Source organism: Poecilia mexicana, unplaced genomic scaffold, assembly GCF_051168715.1.
Source record: "Poecilia mexicana isolate PSO_F unplaced genomic scaffold, ASM5116871v1 scaffold_14, whole genome shotgun sequence".
Classification (NCBI taxonomy): Eukaryota; Metazoa; Chordata; class Actinopteri; order Cyprinodontiformes; family Poeciliidae; genus Poecilia; species Poecilia mexicana.
Genome location: NW_028263383.1, coordinates 27,961,218 through 27,983,083, shown reverse-complemented (window position 1 = coordinate 27,983,083; position 21,866 = coordinate 27,961,218). Strand labels below are relative to the sequence as shown.

Here is a 21,866-nt window from a genome sequence, read left to right as displayed (position 1 = left end):
TTACTTCAGGAGAGAGTTTTAGGTACAATTTGCAACACCTTTAGCAGCCTGTTTTTTGTTTGTTTGTTGTTTTTTTTTACCACATTTACTGAAGTGAATGTTTACTTCACAGCTGATGGAGTCCTAGGATCGTATCATGAAATGTCCGTCCAGAAAAGCAGACGAATTACCTCTAATTCATTCAAATAAATGCATGAACAATTTTCTGTACTCAGGTGAGGCAGCAGGACGTGTGTTCTGGGAATATTTTCTCTCCGCCGTTGAGAAGAAGCAAGCACAGATCACTAATATGAAATATTCAGTCAAATCTGTGTGGATGCCTTTTTATTTTACATATGAAAACCGTGTCACATCAAAGTGTCTCCACTGTGCCCTAATATCGCTCCAATATTTACTCATTTCCTCCATGTGACGCACTCACAATCAGATCTCTGGGCTACAGCGTATTGGAAACTAATGAGGCCTCTCTTTCAGGATTTTGACAGAAAACAAAAACAGGAAATAAGGAGGGAAAAGTCATTGTGAGCGGTTCTGTTGGACCTGTTGCTTTGGTGTCACTTTGATCTTATTTTGGGGCATTAGGAAGGAAGGGGTTGGTGAATGGTTTGTTAGGCTTGTTAAGGAGGGAGTTTTCAGGTCTGATCTCTGACCCACATGTCTAAACACTCTTCCTCTTGTTTCTATTCTTTGATCACTTTCAACACATTTAAATAAGAGCCAGAGTGTTTTAATCACTTAGTGCAGTAAATCCCTAACTCCTTTATATTTCTGACATTTTCTCCTTTTAATCAGAGGGACAATATTAAAGTCCTTTTGATTGAAAAATAGGGTTCACATGTGGGTGGGTGCTGTAGAAGGAGGGGGATGTTGTTGTACATGGTGCCATCATGTGGTCACTGTGTGAACTACAGGCTGCTGGTAAAGTTACAGATAATCTGGATACCAGTAAACTGTAGTATACATTTTATACACCCAGACATAACAGAATTTTATTAGAGTTGCTATTAAATAATAATGGTTGCAAGAAAGAGCAGTTAGGTAAATAATACAGTTAAAACATCAGTGGTAAGTTTTTCTTATTAAATGCTTAATCTATCATTTATTTTGTGTCAAAACTATTTATTTATACACTCAATAACCTGAAAATTCAATTGTTTCTTTTTTTTTTGTTAATGTATCTTTTCTTAAATCGTGCTCACAGTTACATGAAGACAATTGGAGAGGAATAAAATGATTTCATGTTAAATTTGTCTTTTTAATATGTCTTCAAAATTGAAGATATATTTTAGAACATAGTAGAAATGTTTACAGCATTTTTTTCCCCAGTCATTACACACAGCATTACTTTCCGTTGGCACAAAAACACAACCAAAATGTATGTGCACAATGTTGCACTGAAAAAAAAAAAAAATCATTGTTACTGTCTTGCTGTATTACACCATGTTAGCCAAGTTGTATTTTCCAGCATCAGTCAATGCAAAATGTACATTAACCTCAGACGAGAACGTAAAAGTCAAGTTTTGGCTTTCTACGAGTTAGCTCAGATTACAAGATTAGCCAAAGTTAGCGAGCTAACATAAGCTTATATTCTAGCATTAGCTAAATTTAGCTAATATGCAGAGACTAGCTAACTTTTGCTATATAAATGCCAGCATATTGGGTATTTGTAGCTTCCTGTCCGCCGCTGTGGGGGACAGGCAGAACAGAGAGAGAACCAGAAACTGCTGCCTACATTTGTAGTCTGTAGTAATTTGCAACAAAGAGATTAAATATTTTATTATAACACACATTCTTTGTCTGCTTATACATAATTTCATTTATCTACATTTATCTACTGAAAAATCACTAAGTTGAGCAGAGCTCTTTTTTAAATCTTAAACTGCTTTAAATCTGCAAGTAATATTAAAGCTGTCAGGTTTTTTTTGTTTGTTTGTTTTATATTTCATGTGGAGAGATAAGAAACTTTGTGTCAACAGCCTTAATGTGTAGCTCTCCAAAAACTGTCCCACTTCACATTTCCTAAGTTTCAGGTCCAGGAAGGTCTAAATGCAAAAAGCAGTCCTAAAGAATTTACCAATTTGCATATATTAAGTCATTAATTGTGTAGCAATATAGGACAAACGTTAGCGTCCGTTTATATATTCAGAGATTTTTCTTATATAGTTTCTCTTTTGGTAACTAAGTTTATTATTATTTCTCCTCTTCAGATGATTGTTTTTCATTTTCTAGTCGTATCATTGTTTTCTTCAACTCAGTAGATATCTGGAATAAAACTTAGCTTTGACTTCACTGTTTTATCCCTGTTTTATCCCCTGTAATGATCCGTATTAACTGCACCTGAAACAGTTTGGGACAGAATGCCAATGTGCCTTCGGAGCGTCTCAGAAAAGCTTTTGTGTTCCTCCTGATGAAGCCCCTCTTGTTACTTTTGAGTCATATGCCTTCAAACTACCAGATTAGGTCTAAATTACAATGTTTACGAGGACATTTTAGTGTCTCGTCCTCTGAATTTACATGGTGGCCTCATCTAGAGGAGTTATTTCTCTATTCATGAATGCCTCCTTTATCCGATGAGCTTCAGCCACTTATACTTGATATACTTATTTGTGATTGACCTAAGCTGACTGGGTGGAGGGGCGAAACTCAGGCCACCTGCCAGACCGACCACAGAGTGCCCAGTGTGATGCTGTAGGCGATCACTGCCACTAGGTAAACTCTGAAGAGCAGCACGTCCAGCACGTAGCCGACCTGGAGCCACTCCTTGGCGATTTCCCGACACCGGTCCCTCTTCTCCAGGAAATGCCGAATGGCCGTCACCTCTTGGAGGATGTTGTCCATGACGGGCGGAGTGTTGTCCCTGGATGGGGCCAGGCGAAGTCCAAGCATCCCACTCTCTCTGTCTTGCTGGCTGAGCCTCTGGCCTATCTCACAGGTGTGGTGGAGGGAGCACTGGGCTGCAGAATGAGACAAAGGTGTAATTTTGTTGTTTAGCCTCTTACATCTATGAATAAAGCAATTGGTTATGAAGAAAATATTAAAGCAGCTCAAAGATTGATTCTTATTTCGCTAGATCTGACATATTGTGTGGAAGTGTGGGGTAGAACTTAAAATAGAGATGCAAATCTTTCAGTGTCTAATGATTCGATTTTGAAGTTAAAGGTCACAATTTGAAAAAAAAAAGTTTCATTCAGAAATAATTTTTAGTTCAGAAACCAATTTTTCTATTCAAAAGATCTAAAGATTCTGTTGTAGATGACGTGACTGACGAAAGGAAAAGACAGCGTGAACAAATAGAACATTTAGAATAGACAAAAAACCCAGATTCTTTTTAGATTAATTTCAGAAATATTGTAGAAAAAAACTTACCTGAAAAGTCGAGTTTGAAAAGTAAAACATTTGCTAGAAAAAGTTTTAAAAATGTTGAGATCTCAGATATTTTCTAGAAAAAACTCAGAAATTTTTAAGTTTAAGAAACCTAGAAAATATCCAAGTTTCTTCAAGAAAATTTCTGAGGCTAATCTCAAATTTCAGAGTTTTTTCTAGCAATTTTTTTTTACCTCTCAGACTCAGAAATTTTATTCTATTTTTTTAGACAATTTCTGAGATTTTTTTGGTGGAAAATTATTCAATTTTTTTTTTTCTATTTACATTAGCCCAAATACGTCATTGTTGTCTTCTGAGCTGAATAGCTAACTTTCCTTGAATGTGAATAGGTGTGAATATTATAAGTTTATGCTACTTTTTCCTCTGTTTCATTAGTTGTTTTGTTTTTAGTTGTTACATAGTTATTATTGAGTGAATGAAAGGCAAAATAAAGTGAAATGAAATGAAATTGATTTAAACTTTTATAGGAGAGGCTTTGTTACCTTACCCGTCCCGTAGTTGTTTTCCTTGGAGCGGTCCAGCTCTGAAGCCTGAGACGACAGCCTCGCACAGAAGCGGTGCTTTTTGTGGATGCAGAAGAGAACCGGAGCTCTTTCCAGGATGAGGTATTTCACCCAGTGGGGGACGGGTGGCTGCAGATCCTGCTTGTGGACCAGACGAACAATCAGTACGGTTTCTGTTAGGCTGATCACCAGGAGAGCCATGCAGACCACAAAGTACACACCTGCAGGTAAGAGCACAAAGATCGACGTTTTGGAGATACAGTACAATGCAACTTGGTTTCAATATGATGTGAAATGGAAGACCTCTGCTCTTTGCCATCTGGCTTTGCTTCTCCTCAACTTCCAATGTTTTGACACTAATGTTGGTCAAATCCAAAGATTACTGGAAACATAGGTCTTCCACAGGTTTCAATCATTTTGAAGTTGACACGCTATAGGATGTGAACATATAATATGAAATGAAATAATACATTATAATGTGATAAGATACATTGCCAAGTTAGGTGAGATACGTGAGATGATATAGAATAGTACAATCTGGAAGCATTTTAACCACGGGTTTGTAGCATCTCATTAGCTTGCTGCACAGTAAAGAGTTGTGTTTGTAATTTCTGTAGTGCTAAAAATTAGACTTTTGTTAAAAAAAAAAACCCCCGCAAGTATTCATTATCTTCCTGTTGGGTTGGATACATGGTTGTTGTCCAAATTCAATGTGATACAGTAAAAATCTGAAATAATACATAATTTGATGCTTTTTGATATGATGTAGTTAAATATATTACACCACAACTTAACTCAACAGAATATTTTACAATACAAAATAAAATAGTTTTGAATGATATATGATTTGTAATAATTTGACATCCGACAGTATAAAATAATATAATAGCATAGCGTGATGCAGTTTGATTAGGTTTGATGAAATGCATGGCCATGTTGAAATATTTGACCTGAGACAATCTGATATGATTTAAAATGAGACAGAACAATTCAATATAAATAATTCAATATGCTGCATTGAGTAAATTAGTTTTGGATATGTACTGTTGGCACAAAAACAACAACAACAACAACAACAAAAAAACACTCAGAATGATGTTGCATTTCTTTAGAGTTAATGAAATAGTCTTTTGGTTAAATGGAAACTCCTTTTAGACTTCGTGAACCCCGGTCACCTATCAGTGGCGTTCCGATGGCCGTGGCAGGCAGAGTGTCGGATACGATGATGAGGAAGACCGAGTAGCCGAGCAGCAAAGTGATCTTAAAGGATACTCTCTCTCCGCTGTCTGGAGGCAGAAAGAAACCAACGATGTCCATCACCATCAGGAAGACGCTGGGCAGCAGCAGGTTCACCGTGTAAAACAGCGGCCGCCGTCGGATCACCACCTGGGGAAAGCAGCTGCATGTTAGGCCGGATAAGAAGCCTGGCTGACAGGACAAAAAACTGTTTAAACTTTAATTTGTTACTAATTTACGCATTGAATGTGTGACCTGAGAATAAGTCATCCGTCTAGATAAGCTCCAAACCCAAAATTCATCAGAATGTGGAATACAAAACGTAAAGCAAGCAAACGTCTAAAAGATATTTGTCCTGTTTGATGTTTCCAATCTGCTGAGAAACATTTAACATTTAATCTCAGTAGTTTTTCCTTGCACACTCACGTGGAATTTCATCTCTGCGTAGTAGTCGTCGTTGTCCACGCTGAAGATCTTGTAATTGGACAGAATGTGCAGCAGCTCCCACTCTCCCTGGTTCATGAAGACGCTCTTGTCGTCCCGGAGCTTCTCGGGGCTTCGCATCAGGGTGATGTTGATGTCATCGACTGCAGATCAAACACAATGTTTGGAGCAGCTCGAAGCAGGCCTGACAACCGCTCTCATTCGCCCCCTCCGCTCTGTGAGCCTAAACCACAGCAGGAGGCGCCAGACAAAACAACGCTTCTGCACACAACCGGGATGCAGTGTGCTGGTTTGGAGGTGAAATCTGTCATTTTCTGTTTTTTTTTTGTTTTGTTTTTTTGTCTTTTTAAAGATCTAACATTTAAATTTTAAAGCAAAAACATAAAAATAAAAAAAAATGATTTTATGTTCAAAGAAAAAACATATAGCATGTCAATAAACAGAACACTGCAAAAACACAACCAATTATTTTTGGTCTACTTTGCAGTGCAAATATCTTGGTACACTTGAAATCATATAAAACTAACTTACAAGTAACTTTTCAGCAAGATATAGGAGTTTGTTTCAAATCAATAATTTATTAATATTGGTGAAAAAGTCCTAGTTCCACTTATAAAATGGGAAAAAATGTCTTGTTATAAGTTTAAAATAACAATATTTATTCATATTAAGTAATTACTCACTTAAAATAAGGTTATATATCTTGCAGAAAAGTTACTTGGTAGTTTTGTCTTATTTTAAGTGTACTAAAATATTTACTCTGGTTTTACTCTGTTTACACTGCTTTGCAGTGAACATACTATCTGAGATTGTAGCATTATTCTCTAATGCAACAGTTATTCTGTTGCATTTGATGTTTTTGTGTGTGTGTGTGTCTGTGTGTTTTGGGGTTTGCATCATTCGTGTGTTTGCAGTGCATCACATTTGCACTTCTCAGCCTCCATGGAAATCCTCATTTTAAAACTGCATTTTATATTTACTCAGGTTATCTTTGATGTTAAAATGAATTTGATGATCTGAAACATTTACGTAAGAAAAGCAAAGCAAAAAGAAATTAACTTTGTAGAGATGCAAGTCTGTGTTTGTACAGCACTGCTATTGATCTCAACCAATCAATTAACATTTTGTATTTCCTCTGTGAATAAATGCTGATTTACTGGTGTGGAGCCAGCTCTGGAAGGTGAGGCTGCATTTCTGGACGTCGAACGGGAAGTTGTAGATGTTGAGTGTGCAGGCGGTGACGACCTGGATGGGCTTGTAGTTCTGCACCAGACCCTCGTGTGTAACGTAGACGTAAGGGATATCTGGAGACTTCCCCACATCGACGCTGCCAGTCACACACAGCAAATGCAAAACCATGTCTGTATGATCACATTCAGCGCAGCGGAAGGGCCAAAGTGAAGGAAATCTCTTACAACTCGTTGATGAGAATGTCAGGAACCCAGACGTTAGCTGTAGGCAGGGAGACTTGTTTGACTTCATCAAAATCCTCTGGGTTCCACACCAGGAACTCATCTGTCCATGACTGAAAGATTCAACGCCATAAATAATCAGATTCTAACAGCAGAGAACTTGCTATACACTTATAGTGCATAAAACAAAGAAGAATAACCTGATCAATATAATCAGACATAAACACTGTTGAAAGACTGAAATTCTAAAACACTAGAGAAAAAAGTACCTGATCAATAAGAATAAAAATTTACACAAAATTGCATTTTTATTTATGATGAAATATAAAACATGAGAGCACTGAAACAGTTAATTCTGATTTGGATCAAATTAAATCAAAACACCAAGATATTTTACTTCATCTGAAGGGCCCACTGTCTGCTTGAAGTTTTTTTTTTTTTTTTTTTTTTTTTTTCCAATCTCTAGAGATTAAAACATTGTTTTTCACAAAATATCAATAAGTAGTTATTCACTCAGACTATGGCTGGACAATTAATCAATAACAATATATATCACAATAGACACATCATCAATATCAATGGCTAATATGTCTGAAAGAATGTTCAATAATTTCACTGAACTCCCATCCAGAACCGCACAGCATTCTGGGGGCTGTAGGCAGAGGAAACTCAGCAACTCACTCACTCTTTGGTTACCTAGCAACAATCTGTTGAGCAACTTGCGCAGCATCAGCTTAAGGTATTGCTACCATGTCTCATAACGTTTTAAAAATAATAAACAATGGCGTGGAGTGAAAAGGTCACCAGTTTTGGCAGGATTTCATATATTTATAACAGAAAAACAAATTAATAATTATCGATATCCACTGATATGAAATGCTTATATTGTGACATTTTTGTCAGCCATATTACCCAGCCCTAACTCAGACGGTTCAATAGTCATTGCTCTTACCTGTCTGTACCACACATATGTCGTCAATACCTGGTTCTTCTCATCCTTTATTAAGATACAGAAATACACGAGAGTCTAAAATCTGTCACGTTGCTTAAGTGCCAGTAAGACGTTGATCAGTCCAGAGGCATTCCTGAACCACCGAACTCTGAGCAGAACTCACCACATTGAGGATGGAGTAAACCATGAGGTCTATGGCAACAATAGTGGACGTCCTCCAGTCCTTCACAGGTCTCACTCCTTTCTTATATCCAGCGCTCAGGAAGTCAGCCAGCCGCACCAAGGTGGCGTTGGCAAACCTTCCAGGGTTACTGGGCGGCTTTTTAACTGGAAAACAGCAAATTATTTACGTTCACACGTGGATCAACAGGAAGGAAAAATGCTCTTCACATTAGAACAGACAAAAATAAATTAAATTCCCACTAGAGGCATGTAGCAACCATGGTAATCCACACATGAACAGAAATCATGGAAATGTTGTCTGCAAATTATGTCATGTGTTAAAAAGTGGAATTCATGCACTAAATATATGAAAAAATGAAGCTAAGAATAGAAATTGACTGACATCTGCTTTTTTCCTATCACTGAGAGAAAAAAAAACTCAGCTGTTTTAGATTAAAAAAAAAAGGTTTCTTGTTGCCAATATATAACACAAGAAACTAAATATAACAATGCCCTTAAGTACAGATATACTTTTTTTTTTTAAAGATTTTTTTTGGCTCTAGTGGCCTTTATTCGATAGTTAATTGACAGGAAAGTGGGTAATGAGAGAAGGGGGAAGACATGCAGCAAAGGTCATCAAGGCCAGGAATTGAACCTGCAACAGCTGCATCGAGGACTAAGGCCTCCATATGTGGGTTGTGCTTAACCCCTGAGCCACCACAGCACAACCCACAGATATACTTTTAATCATTTAAATGTACCATTGCACACCACTGGGGGCAAAATCTGAATGTGCAGAGAACATAATCTTACCATAAACCAGCCACCACCAGCTACTGATCTCAATAATCTGTCTGTTTATCCATTGGCAGGTCCAGCTTTTCCATGAAAACAGCAAGAGATTCACTCAATCACCATAGCTTATTTAGGCTTTCACTGCACAAGACTCCACTGCTGAAAAAAAGCGTCGTAAAGCTTCCTTAAGGACCAAAGACCAAATCTCAAATTTTTGGATATGTTTGTTTACACCATGTTTCGAAGGGAAATTTCATTCCACCTAACCCTCAAAAACCACAATAAATGTGAAATTTGAAGGTGGAAACGTGATAGTGTAGGCAGATCTCACATAACTGAAGGATGGAGGAGTTGAGGAATGTATATTAATGTTCTTCATAAGAATCTAATAACAAAACCGGATATTTTTTCAGTGAGACAAAAGCAGAAAACCTTTGAGATTTAATGAAAGTTTGAGTGGAAGAATTGGTCACCTGAGTAATAATGCATGTCACCAGTTTCTCCGTTCAGGAAACATTTTGATTGTGTTATTACCAACGAAAGCCGCTGAGCGTGGAACACATTTCAGCTCAATGCTTTTCTCTTGCTGACATTTCCTTTTATTTCAACTAATTTATAGACTAATTTGTGTTGATTTCTTTGTATGTGTGGATCTCTTGGGTTGTTAGAGACATTCACAGTGGATTTTATGTCAGCAGCCTCAACACAAAGAAAACATTGATGCTTCCACTGCTTATTTTTTTCTACAGAATTATAACTCAGCGTTTACTTCACACCAAAACCAACAAAGGACATTTTATTCTGCTAACATTCACTTGTTGTTGTAAAAGGGACAAAACAGTAAAAAAGTTATTTAATATAATATAAAGTATTAAAGCCTTACTAAATCTGTTACAATAAAAAGTGTATTATCTCCCTAAATTTCTTCAGTCTTTTTGCCACACGTGCATGTTTTAGATCCTGAAATGAATGTTAATATTTGCCAAATATAATCACAGTAAATATAAAATACAGTTTTTAAATTATGTTACTTATCTGACTGGATGTTCTCCTCGTTAAATGTAATCAGTTATCAAAAAGATTTTGGAGCTTCACTTAATTTTGCAGCCCAAACGCCTTCTAAAGGCAGACCTGTGAAATCAGAAAATCTGTCAACTAAAACTTGACGAAATCTTAAAGCACCTCTTATCGGAAGCAAGTAAATGAATTTCCTGTACTTTTTGGGGACTATCTTTGATTTAGTGAATTACTTTTGGTAAAATTAAACTGCAAGTTAAAAAAAAATCCCAATATCAAAGTTCAGCTAAAACTTCTCAACAACTTTTACTTCCATCAAACATGGTGAACATACTTGTGGACATCTTACAAACATATGTTTAAATTTAACATTGTATGAGTTATGGATTTTTCCCTTTTGTTGCTTTAGGGTCAAATTTAAACCCCAATTTGTTTTCACAAATAGCACAATGAGTAGTAGTGAATATTTTCTAAAGTTAAATTTAAGTAACTTAAACTATATTCATAGATATTTGCAAAACGAAATACCCACCTTGCAACATTCTTTTGATTTATTATTTATTTATAATCAAATAATAAATCACAAGTTATAGTAAACTAATCATTTGTACTGATTAAAATTTTTGTCAGTATTATTGTTGAACAATAATTTTGACAGAACTACACTAGTCTGAGCATTTTCAGAAATTAATTGCATTAGTCATACCTGAATAAGTTCTCAAATTTAGACATGCTGTTGATATTTCCATTTATTTACTCAACAGACAAAAATGTGCTTTTAACAATTAGAAAATGACTTCTGAACTTTCTGCGGACACTAAGACTGAATCTGGTGCTTTAATCTTAGGTCGGCGTTAATATTTCAGTTTTTACAGTGTATTAAAGTAGAGTGTAGTGTACCTGTGCAGAAGGTAGCAGCTCCATGGAGCAGCAGGTAAAGAAGCGCCGTCCAGCCCGATGACAGCCTCATGTTCAGAGCCGACCTGGGTCTCTGCTGCTGTGACGGCTCTCCTGTCGTTCTGATGGAAGACCTCAGGAAGCCCGACTCCCTTATCCTCCATATCCATCAGCTTCACGCATCACTTCATCCACTTCCACTATGAAACCCTGCTGGTGTCAGTGGGCTGTGGAGGGCGTATCCATGTGAAGCCCCTCCTCTCCGCTCCATAAAGCAGCAGCTCACTGAGGTGACTGCAGCAGAAAGTCCATCTATAGATCTCACATCATGTCTGAGAAATGACAGTTGGAGCTGAGTGAAAAGAGTTAACTTAGAGGTTTTTATGGGATTAAAAAGTAAAATTCAGTATGTCTTTTTTTTTTCTGCTCCAAAGGTATTTTTGGCAAAATACCAAATATTTACAGGAAAATCTGTTTTGTTTTGTTTTTTTGCTTCAATAAATAAAATTAAAGCTGAGTTTTTGATATACTTTAAGTTATTTAGCGCAGGACTTCCCAAACTTTCCCCCAAAGAGCATCAACCTGTGGCCGGGGACCCCCTCTGTAAACCCACAGACAAAGCATGTAAAGAAAAGTAGAATGTTTTTTACTCACTGTTCAGTCATTATTACATCCATTTAACATAAATTCTGCCTGATACCATCTGATTTTTAGATAGCCAGGAACTCTGTGGCAGAAAATGTTATCATATTATTAATTTATTACCAAAGAAAAAAACTTTTCACTATCAATGTATGTAATATTTTATGTTAATTGGATGAAATTTAATTTTATTCCTACAGTTCTCATGGTTCTTTCGCAGAGCTGGTTCCTTCGGTCGTTTCCATGTCAGATTTTTTTTTATATTTCTTGCTAGCTTTTTCTTCTTTCCTCCAACTTTCTGAGGCCACCACAATAAAAAACACTGATTTAACTGATGCAGGAGAAATCTGACAGGGAGAAAAATCTCCAAGAAGATCTTTCACATATGTGTTTCCTTAGTTTTCCAAACATCTCTGAAGATGGAGCATATTATTAAGACTTTTTGTTTTTGTTTTTTATGTGTGCATGTCACAAAGGAAGTGCCACCGACTAATATGATTATTTCAGCATGAAGAACATTTCTGTCACCTGACATTTTGACTGAAAAATCTCATTCCTATGAAGCCAAGGTCAGCAAACCAAATCCTCGACTGCTACTCTCCTGCAACGTTTGGATGCATCTCTGCTCTGAAGCACCTGAATCAAAAAGCTGAATTATCTCTTTGGGTTGTCAGCAGGTTTTGCCAAGGCCTGTTCATTAAGCAGTCATTTGACTCAGGTGTTGCAGCAGGATAGAAGTTGCGGTATCGTGGCACAGCAGGACTTGCAGTAGCAGAATGTCTTTTTTGTCTTATAAAAGGCAAAACATAAAAAAAACTTGTGATTTATATTTAAAGCAACACAAATTCACAGAATATAAATTCTGCTCTCTTATTACTGGAGATAAGACAGTAATCAGTATAAAGCAGCTATAAATTCTTAGGTCTTTATTGCATAACACAGCGTCACCTGATCCACTGCCAATATCTCCAGAATTGCATTACCATGGATTGTTCCAGCAGCTGCTTTCCTGTAAATGCACTTTTAATATTCTTATCACGGCTGTTAGAAAACCAACGGGGAGCAGAGCTGCAGCAGCTGAGATATTAATGGTTTTTACTGATCTGTTTTGTGGCGGGCAGACGGAGATTAAAGTATGAAAATGATATGGTAACAGCACACGGACGGTGAGGGATTCTCTCCAGAGAGATTCAGTGTCGGACCGTATCTCTGAGTGAATCACTGCTGTCCAGAAACATAATGACAGACCAGGAAGAATAACAGAACGAGCAGGGGAGAGTTTAATGTGACTCATTTTTTTAAAGAACTCATTTGATTTAAACAAAAGTGACCCTTGAAGACACAAGGAACAAATATGTCAGATTAATATAAAAATAAAGTTTGTTCTAGGCGGCATAGAACCCTAATAAGCGTTCATCAAACCCTATTTACAAAAATCTGGATTTTAAGTTGATTAAAAAAACTTTTCCATTTTTATTCTGAAATGTTTCCTGTTCACTTCAACTGTGAAACAAATAAATTGGTAACACTTTATTTGAAGGGGGGTGAATAAGACTGACATGACACTGTCATAAACACCTGTAATGAACATGAATAAGCCTTCATGAATATTTATGACTGTTGTCATAAAGCGTCATTCGGTAAATTATGACACTTTTAATACAAAGTTGACATTATTCAAAATGTCTTTGTTATGACAACTTGACATTAACCAAGAAATCATTACTGATATAAATTTGTTATAAAATTATTACTGATTGCACTTTAAAAATCAGGTAACTTTATTAAAGGTAAAGTTTAAACAGTAATGATTTCTTGGTTAATGTATAAATCTTTTTGGAGGAAAATTGCAAGAAACAAACAAAGTTGCATGAACTTTGTTTGTTGCATGAATGTTTTTTGAGCACAAACTTAAACTAAAACTTGAATTGAATTTCAGTTTTCTGTCTTTGTTGTCACATCATTAATGTGACCATTTTCTGCATCCATCTATAGACTGAAAAATTTAATCCTTGTTCAATTTTCTGCTTTCCAGGATTTCTAACTATTCACGTTTGCATCTGTGATGACAAAAAAATAACTCAAAATCCACCTGAGAAAAGGTAACCCCATATTATGATGCTGCCACCATGTTCTGCTGTGATTACGATGACTCTCTGTGATGTTTTTGTTTCATAATTTTTGAAATTGAGGCCCAGACGTTCATGTTTGGTGTCATGAGAGCATAACTCATCCTCCCACATGGAGGAGACTTTATTGATGTTTTTTTTAGATAAAAAAATCTTTAGTGCCGACCAAATAAGAGCCTCTGTTTTGTTTTTGTTGACCTCTAACAACCAGGATGTTATGGCCTTATGAAAAGCTTTAGAGTTCTTTAGGGTTTAAAATGTACAGTAGTAACAAAGCTGAATGTCATCAGCGTACCAGTGAGATGTCTCAGATAGTAATAAATAACAAGCTGCCTTTATTAATGAAGCACTTCAAAGTGGTTCACAAATTTCTATGCAAATGACATAAAAATACACAAAAAATAAATATATTGGAGTCAAACTATTAATTAGTGCCAAATGCTAATGCAAAAAATACATATAATAGCATTTTTCATCACCTGCAGATGCCTGATGGATGCTTGACTCACCACAAAAAAAGCTTCTGACATTACCTGGTGATGATCATATAAAATAAGACAAGGGAAACAAATAAGACACAAACTAAACAGGATCAAGAACAGAACCCTGTGGAATGCCATGCATTAAAAATAACCAATGAGAAGTTAAAGTTTAATTTTGCCAATTAAATATTTCTACATCAAAAATATACGTCCCTAGCTTCTTAGTGTCAAAGTCTGAACTTGAATCTGGGGCTACTAAGACTGCAGATTGTTCTGCAGGTCATACAAAAGAAGCCAACTGAAACTTGATAAAACAAAAAATATTATTTAGTAGACGCAACAAAACAAAAACAATACAGACTGAAATTTGTAGGAGTAAATCAGAGCATCTAAAAGCTTTTGTTCAATCACTTTTTGCAATAAAAGGGAGTTCAGAACCCCCAAAGCATGGTCATTTTTTTTAGAAAAGCAAAGAAATGTAAAACTTTTGGATAACTGTTTACAAAATCTATGACTTAGTAATACCATTTACAATGACTTTGTCCAAATCAGATGACTTCTCTTCTGAACGAGTTTCCCAATCAGTGTTGTTGAACCGAACCACCAAGTGATCGTATTTGTGCTGTAGCTCAAGTGAAGCTCCATCTGGCCCACAGCAGCAGCAGCGTACCGGTGTACACGGCTAAAACCAGCAGGTAAAAGCGAAACAGCAAGCGGTCGAGCCGCAGGCAGAGCGACAGCCATTCGGCCTGAGCTGAAGACTCGCTGTCCTCCTGGGAAAAAGCCATCCGAAGGGAAACCAGTTCCTGGAGCAGCCACTCCAGTCCAGACGGAGGATCTGGGACGTCATTCAGGGACAGGAGATCTTCCTCCAGGGAGCTTTCAAGTTCATAATCTGTGAAAATGTAAGAATAAGGTTTAACTAGCAGATTCATTGGAAGAAGATTGGGGTCATTAGAAAAAAAAAAGATTCATTTTAATCTCACATGATAAAAGTCAGAATTTTGAGATTATAGTAAGATTTCTCAGTTTAAAGTTTGTATACTCAGAAAAGCTCAGCATTTTTACACGTTTTATCAGTAGCTGTAATCCTCTTGCCTGTTATTTAATCCAAACACATGCAGGGAAGCAAAACGGCCGTTGAAAATGGCAGAAGTCTCGTGCTAGGCTGAACTTCCCCACAGAAAGTCTTTATTGTTATTTGTAGAGTGAAGACAGAAAGGTGTCAGATATCTGTGCTGTCCCGCTGACAGCTGATCGGTCTTAAAGCTTATTGCGTACCTCCAGGCGCGTAGATGTTGTCGAGGGTTTTGATGGAGGTCAAAGCGCTCTCGCTGAGGCTGTGGCCGGCTGAGCCGTACCGGTCCAGCAGGCAGGCAGACAGTGACATTTGCTTGACCTCTTTCTCGCTGTGATGGAGCAGCTTCACCACCAATATGGACTTGATGAGACTGAGCATCAGCATGGCCATGCACACCACGAAGAACACACCTGAAAGGAGATCAGATCCGATCAGCTCCCTGTTATTTCACTCAGCGGATCAATTATCCCAAAGAGGCAGAGAAAAGTGTTTTCTGGTTTGCCAGGACAATTCCAGCAATTTCTCCTTTTCAACCATACAGTGACTTTACCTGCTGCTTTTGCTGTTCTGATATTAGGACAAGGTAATTTTCTCGAAACAAAAGTTTCTTAGTTTTAAACACATAATTTTGCTTAAATTTTCCGTTTAACTTCTTACTGCAATGGTTCTTTCATGCATAATAATAGAGTGTCATTTGCGAAGTCAGTCAAAAATTAACAGCAATAATTTGGGTTATGTAGCCCGTCTTAAGAGGAAAAAGTTGTTTTCTCCATGTTTGTCTGTCAGTAATAAACATCAGTTCCACACTAAATATTTAATCAGAAAGAAAGCAGTTAGCATTTAGCTAGCAAGCTCAGGGCTAAATATTTAGCAAATTAACTACGTTAGTTCTATATCACGAGACAGAGCTTTTATTTTGGTAGTCCACTTCTGGTTATCGGCAAGTGAATTTGAATATTAGCTAAAATATTTAGCTCAGAGGTAGTTTGTAAGTAAAATATTTACTTTGATGCTAAATATTTAGCTTGATGGAATATTTAGCTTTAACTCAGAGATTTACCAAGCTATTTACATTGTAGCTAAATATTTAGTTTAAAAACTATATTAGTTGCTAATAAAATATTTAGTTTAAAACTGTGACATTTCTAAATTAAGGAATAACGTGATAAAAATTTGACTTTGAAAAATGATCCCCCATTTTTCCTTCTTAAGATAGGCTAAGTAATCCAAATCATCCTGCATCAGTTTGTGGATTTAAACTGCGTTAGGATTACAAGATTCATATTTGTTTTTATGATTTAAAAAACGGATTTAAATTTTGTTGAAATCCATTGATGTGGAAAACAAAATGTTTTTCTTAACATGAGGAGACGTCGTACCGATGAGAGGAGTCCTGAGAGCGGTGGCAGGCAGTTCGTCTGTCAGGTTGACCCTGAAGACGGTGTAGCCCAGCAGAATGCTGATCTTAAAGGCAATTCTCGTTCCGCTGTTCAGAGGCAGGTAGAAGCTCACCACATCCACCAGCATGAGGAAGATGCTGGGAATGAGGAGGCCGACCACGTACAGCAGGGGGCGCCGGCGGATCAGCAGCTGCACAAAAACGTAAGTGCACAGGGTGAGGAGCTGGTGAGACACGAAAGCGTTGTTCATACTGGATGTGTTCCTCAACTCCTCCATTGCCACATATGTCACTTTCAGTAATAGAGAAACACACAATTTCCCAGTGATTTCCCAAGACAAACTGTAACATCAAAGCACACCTCTGGCTTAAAATCCAAAGAGAGCAACAGGTTTAAATTAAAATTGCACATATGAAGGTTGGTTGCCTCCTGCAAACCAGTCAGAAATTAAGTAAGCCAAAGTAAAAGTAAGTTTCTGCTTGAAAGAAAATGAAAAAAATCACACTGCACAAAGAAAATTTGGCATTTTAGGGACAATGTGTGTCAAAGTTTTATAGTTGTAATGATCAGATTTTGAATTGTAATCTCCTCTGATTTTTTATGTTTTGATGTTAGAGAGGTGAGCATGTACATGAGCTTGATTGATAGCAGTAAGACCCTCCTCCTGGCTCTGATTGGTTGTTTTTGAGTGGTAGGAGATTGATCTTTTCACAGATATGAGATCTTTTCTCTCATATTGCACTGTCACAACATGGTGACAGTTTTAACAAACATATAAAAATCATATATATTTTTAAAGATATGTACTGCAGCTTTAAGCTCTGCCTCACTTGCTTTTCTTAGCTGGACTATGATCCAAAATAATTAAGAAGACCTTTGAGTGGATGAATAAAAATGTTGAGTTGCTGAATCAAAGACCAGATCTAAATTTGATTGAAATGTTGCAGAAAGAAGTTCCTGAGTTCAAATATTTCTAAACAAACAAACAAACAAAAAACAATGATTTTGACCCTATTTTTAAGAAAGGGCCAACCTAAAGCTTTGAGCATATGATCTGAAACTGTGTCAAAAAAAATAAAAACAGACTAAATTTGTAAGAAGGCCCATTTCTTCCCAGCACTGTATCTTTCATGTGGCACAGGGACCGAGCTGCCACCAGCCGTACAATAACACAGTGAGCCATGAAATGCTCCATTACTGAGAAGCCTTCGTTCTTTGAGCTGAATAAACAGCCGCCCTCCCTGCTCTCCACCTGCATTGGGCTATGGAGCCATTTTGCTCTCGACTAACAAGAGGTCCATTGATCAGGCAGCCACTGAGACAGTCTCATTATGGTTGCTCACCCTGCCCTGTCTATCAGCTCCTCTCTCCATCCGTCTCTTTGCTCGCCAGAAGCCGCTGCCGCCGTTTCATCGTTTGGAATTAACTCAGCGGCTCAATCCGTGAAGGTCGCAGCCAATTGCTTCAAGCTTTTACACTTTGCTACACGGTTTTAAAGGGCCGCGGTTTACGACGAGCCATCAGTCCTCACACCGCATTTACTCCGTCCATATGCAATAACCATTAACTTAAGATTAAATAAGATTTATTTTTTATGTGAACCATTTTATTGTCCTCCTTTATAATTACTTTCATAAAAATGGTTTTCTCAGGGTGAAAATGTGTGTGTTCAACATACGTTGAACTGGATCTGAGCATAGTCGGCGTCGTCTTGGCGGATCTGCCAGTACTGCGATGGAACGGACAGCAGTTCCCACTCGCCATCATTCATGAACTCCCTCTTATCGCCTGCAATGGCCTCTGCGCTCCTCCACAGAGCTAGGTCGATTTCTTTCACTGCCGAGAGAGATAAAACAGGAAGGAGAATAAAACTAGAGGCGGCAAGATGGGAACCCAACAACAGGACGCAGGGAAAATTTATTTTCTCTACTGTGGCCTTTGTTTTGTTGCAGACTGCACCAACGAGCTTGTGGAATTAGGCAAAACAATTTAATTGAGTTGGAATATGTGAGACGTGTTATTGTGCTGTAACATGTGAAAGTCATATCATATAATAACATATAACACCTGTGTTTAACTCCATAGAAATATTTTAAAAAATGGAAATACTTGAATGTCTCGTTGTACATTGTACCTTCACATGTGTGTTTTTACATCAGTTTAACATGTGAAACCGCTTGCAAAAGTACATGGCACACATTTGATGTTTCACATCAAATGTTGTGAAACATTTGATTCAACATCAAATGTTGTGTAACATGTGATTACACATCACATGTGTAAGCATTACACATGTGATGCTTACCACATGTGTAAGCATCACATGTTTTTCTTTTTTTTTCCCAAAGGTCTTCCTGTCTGTTGGGTTCCTTTGTCTCTGTTCTTCTCTAACAAACATCTGAGGGTAAAAACAAGTGCATGCCACACTTTTCAGATATGTAGAAAATTCTAGAAACCATGAATACTTTTCCTTTATGCTAATTTATGTTGTCATATAAAAACCCTAAAAACATGCTGAAGGCCATAGTTGTGATCTTTGAAATGTTCTGGATCTAATTTAACCTTTTCAAGGTACTGATGATTGAATAAATATTTAAAATAAAAAATAAAAAACGGAAAGCCTTTTGACTCGCCTCGCTGTGTTGCATTTTGGATTTGTACCTAAAACTTTGGCATCTGTGTTCTTTACAGTTGTGTTGTTTGACTGTTAATATGGTTGATGTATCTTTCATCTTCCAGACATCATGTCCCATCTGTTAGCTACAGGAGCAGAAGCTGGAGGCCAACCTGAGTGAAGCCAGCTGCGAAAGGTGAGGCTGCAGTTCTGCTTGTCAAAAGGAAAGGCGTACATCTCCAAGCTGCATGCCAGCACCGCCTGGATCGGCCGGTAGTTCCTCACAGAACCAGACGAGTTGACGTAGACGTAGGGGATGGGAGGAGACTTTCCCTCTTCCACACTAAAAAAGACACATGAAACAGAGGAATTGTGCTGGTTAATCATCCACATCATATTTAGTTTTAGTTTAAGGTTTAGACTGGGTCTCTGATTCTAATGTCCAGGGCCTGCTGCAGCTGATTTACCCTTGGAGTTTCCTGCAAACTGCCACCAGACAGTAGAAGGACAATTTGCTCTTCTATTTCATTTCTGAAAGTAAAAACATCACTGCTGAGTAACTTAGATCAAATCTAAATATTTCTTTTAAATGTTTAGTAATTTGAATACAAATATAATAACAGGATTTAAGAAATAAAACGATGCCTTAAACGTGTTGACATTTTTACTATATTTTTCAAATGCAAAATTTGAAATTTTAAATTTCAAATGAACATCGCTTCAGTTCTGGACATTAGAATCAAGTCACATTTCATTGATGCAAACAGATATCTTCTTAAGATATTCTAAAAATTGAACTATGTAAGAAAAATATAAATATAATTACTTATAATGACGAGGAGCAGAGATGCACAACAATAATATTCCTCTTACAATTCAGTGACGATGATGTCAGGCACCCAGATGGCGTCAGAAGAGAGAGAGAGCTCAGTGATGCCATCAAAGTCCTCCGGGTCCCAAACGAGGAACTCATCCCTCCAGATCTGACAACAGCCAATTTATGTTAAAGCCTGGCAAAATATTTACTTTTCTAAACCTAACAATGAGAAACAAATTAAACAGTTAAGAGAACATCTACCTGTCTGTACCAAATGCTTGTAGTAATGCTCTGGGTCTTTCCATCCTGGAAAACAAACAAACAAAACCGCTCAGTGGTTGTCGTTACAGATTATAAATTAAGTTAGAGGTTGACGTGATTTAAAAAAAATGTATTAACAACTGAAGCATTATGACGGTTGATTAGATTTAAACATTCCATGTCACTTTTACTGAAGTTGTGAAATTGAGACCAAGAGTTGCTTTCTAAAAAAAAGAAAAAGTTCTATAACTTGGGGTTATGATTTCTGAGCTACAAGGTTACTGCAGCAAAACATTACTACTACTGTAAGAGAATCAACAGACTGCTTTGTGAAACTTGCATGAAGATTTAGAGGAGTCTATTGTGTTATGAAATTTACAGGCTATTTTCTTTAATTTATAGGTATACCTTTTCAGGCATTTTGGTGATTTTGGTTCCTCCAGTTAGCAGGTTTAACAGAATATCCAGACTAGTGTAACAGAAATCTACAGATTAGTTTCTGAACCTTAATGGTTACCTGCTGTTTACTCAAAAGATTACTTTTGAATAATCCGAAGTTACTTTTGGTTTCTAGTGAAATCAGAAAGTAAAGTTAATGGCTACTTGCTGGTTACTCAAAAGGTTACCATCACTGAGGTCACTTTGCAGTACACAAAGGATTTTTGTCAAAAACCTGCAGGCCACAATAATTGAGAGAGCAACATAAGCTAAACCTGTTGAAGTGACATACCACATCGAGGACAGACTGTAGTATGAGGTCTATGTAGACTGTAGTAGAACTGGTCCAGTTGTGGACGGGTCGAACTCCACAGTCATATTTCCTCAGCAGGGTTCTGGTCAGCTGGTTCAGAGTGGATCTCTTTGGCTTCTCTGGCACACATTCAGTCAGATTAACTATAAAACAAAATATATATACTGATAGCTATAATAAATCTTCATCTGTTATAATGGTACATGTGGTTAGTTACTTTGAATGGTCCCAATTTGAAAAAGCCTTCATAGGAGAAAGAAGTCTTGGCCATTACTCATGTTCAGAACTACAACTGAGATATTGTTGTAAACTTCATTCATGCTAAAAAAAACCCTCCACTCTACAATAGACTGCTAAAATTTAACTGCACTAGAAGGTAAAACGTCTTGCTTCTGTAGCTTTAGGCAAATTAAAATGAAGTAATATAATAATAATATATTCTTGGTTGTGCTTTATGCTTATTAAACTGCAATGAAAAAGCACAGCAGCTCAAAAGAAATAATTATATTACTTTAATATTTATATTTATGACTTGAAGCACCATGTAACTGCTTAAAGTTACAATATGAAGAAAATGTTCTTTAACTTACATTTCTGTGTGGAAACTAAACATCTAAAATCTAACCGATAAGTACTAATTTCTACAGCCTCAGACCTACAAATTGTAAAATACAGTCTTACCTGATAAAAACAATACGATCCAAACCAGAATCATCGTGCCAGAACCAGCCGTCCAAAAGCCGTCCACTTTGTCAACAGCAGAAATATCCACAAAAACGTTCAGCTGTATCTGAACTGAGTGGCGTTCAGGAACAATATGTGGTGTTATGCAGACATTTTGGTTTGGTATTGATTTCCCACAGCGCTGGTAAGATGATATGAATGAT

The 21,866-nt window shown here is 37.1% G+C and overlaps 2 protein-coding genes across 2 annotated transcripts; both read right to left on the bottom strand.

The window, feature by feature from the left end:
• Nucleotides 1-904: 904 nt before the first annotated feature.
• Nucleotides 905-11,003, bottom strand: htr3a (5-hydroxytryptamine (serotonin) receptor 3A). Its single transcript, XM_014983200.2, has 9 exons — nucleotides 10,806-11,003; nucleotides 8,095-8,258; nucleotides 7,932-7,976; nucleotides 6,983-7,092; nucleotides 6,725-6,894; nucleotides 5,550-5,710; nucleotides 5,063-5,273; nucleotides 3,872-4,108; nucleotides 905-2,954 (listed from the first exon to the last, which is right to left on the bottom strand). The coding sequence occupies exons 1-9, from the start codon at nucleotides 10,873-10,875 to the stop codon at nucleotides 2,644-2,646; spliced, it is 1,479 nt and encodes a 492-aa protein (XP_014838686.1). The 5' UTR covers nucleotides 10,876-11,003; the 3' UTR covers nucleotides 905-2,643.
• A 3,550-nt stretch (nucleotides 11,004-14,553) lies between these two features.
• On the bottom strand, nucleotides 14,554-21,694 carry htr3b (5-hydroxytryptamine (serotonin) receptor 3B). Its single transcript, XM_014983185.2, has 9 exons — nucleotides 21,661-21,694; nucleotides 20,959-21,122; nucleotides 20,229-20,273; nucleotides 20,024-20,133; nucleotides 19,324-19,493; nucleotides 18,215-18,372; nucleotides 16,516-16,726; nucleotides 15,337-15,546; nucleotides 14,554-14,950 (listed from the first exon to the last, which is right to left on the bottom strand). Exons 1-9 carry the CDS (start codon nucleotides 21,692-21,694, stop codon nucleotides 14,685-14,687), a joined length of 1,368 nt encoding a protein of 455 aa, XP_014838671.1. The 3' UTR covers nucleotides 14,554-14,684.
• Between the last annotated feature and the right edge of the window lie 172 nt (nucleotides 21,695-21,866).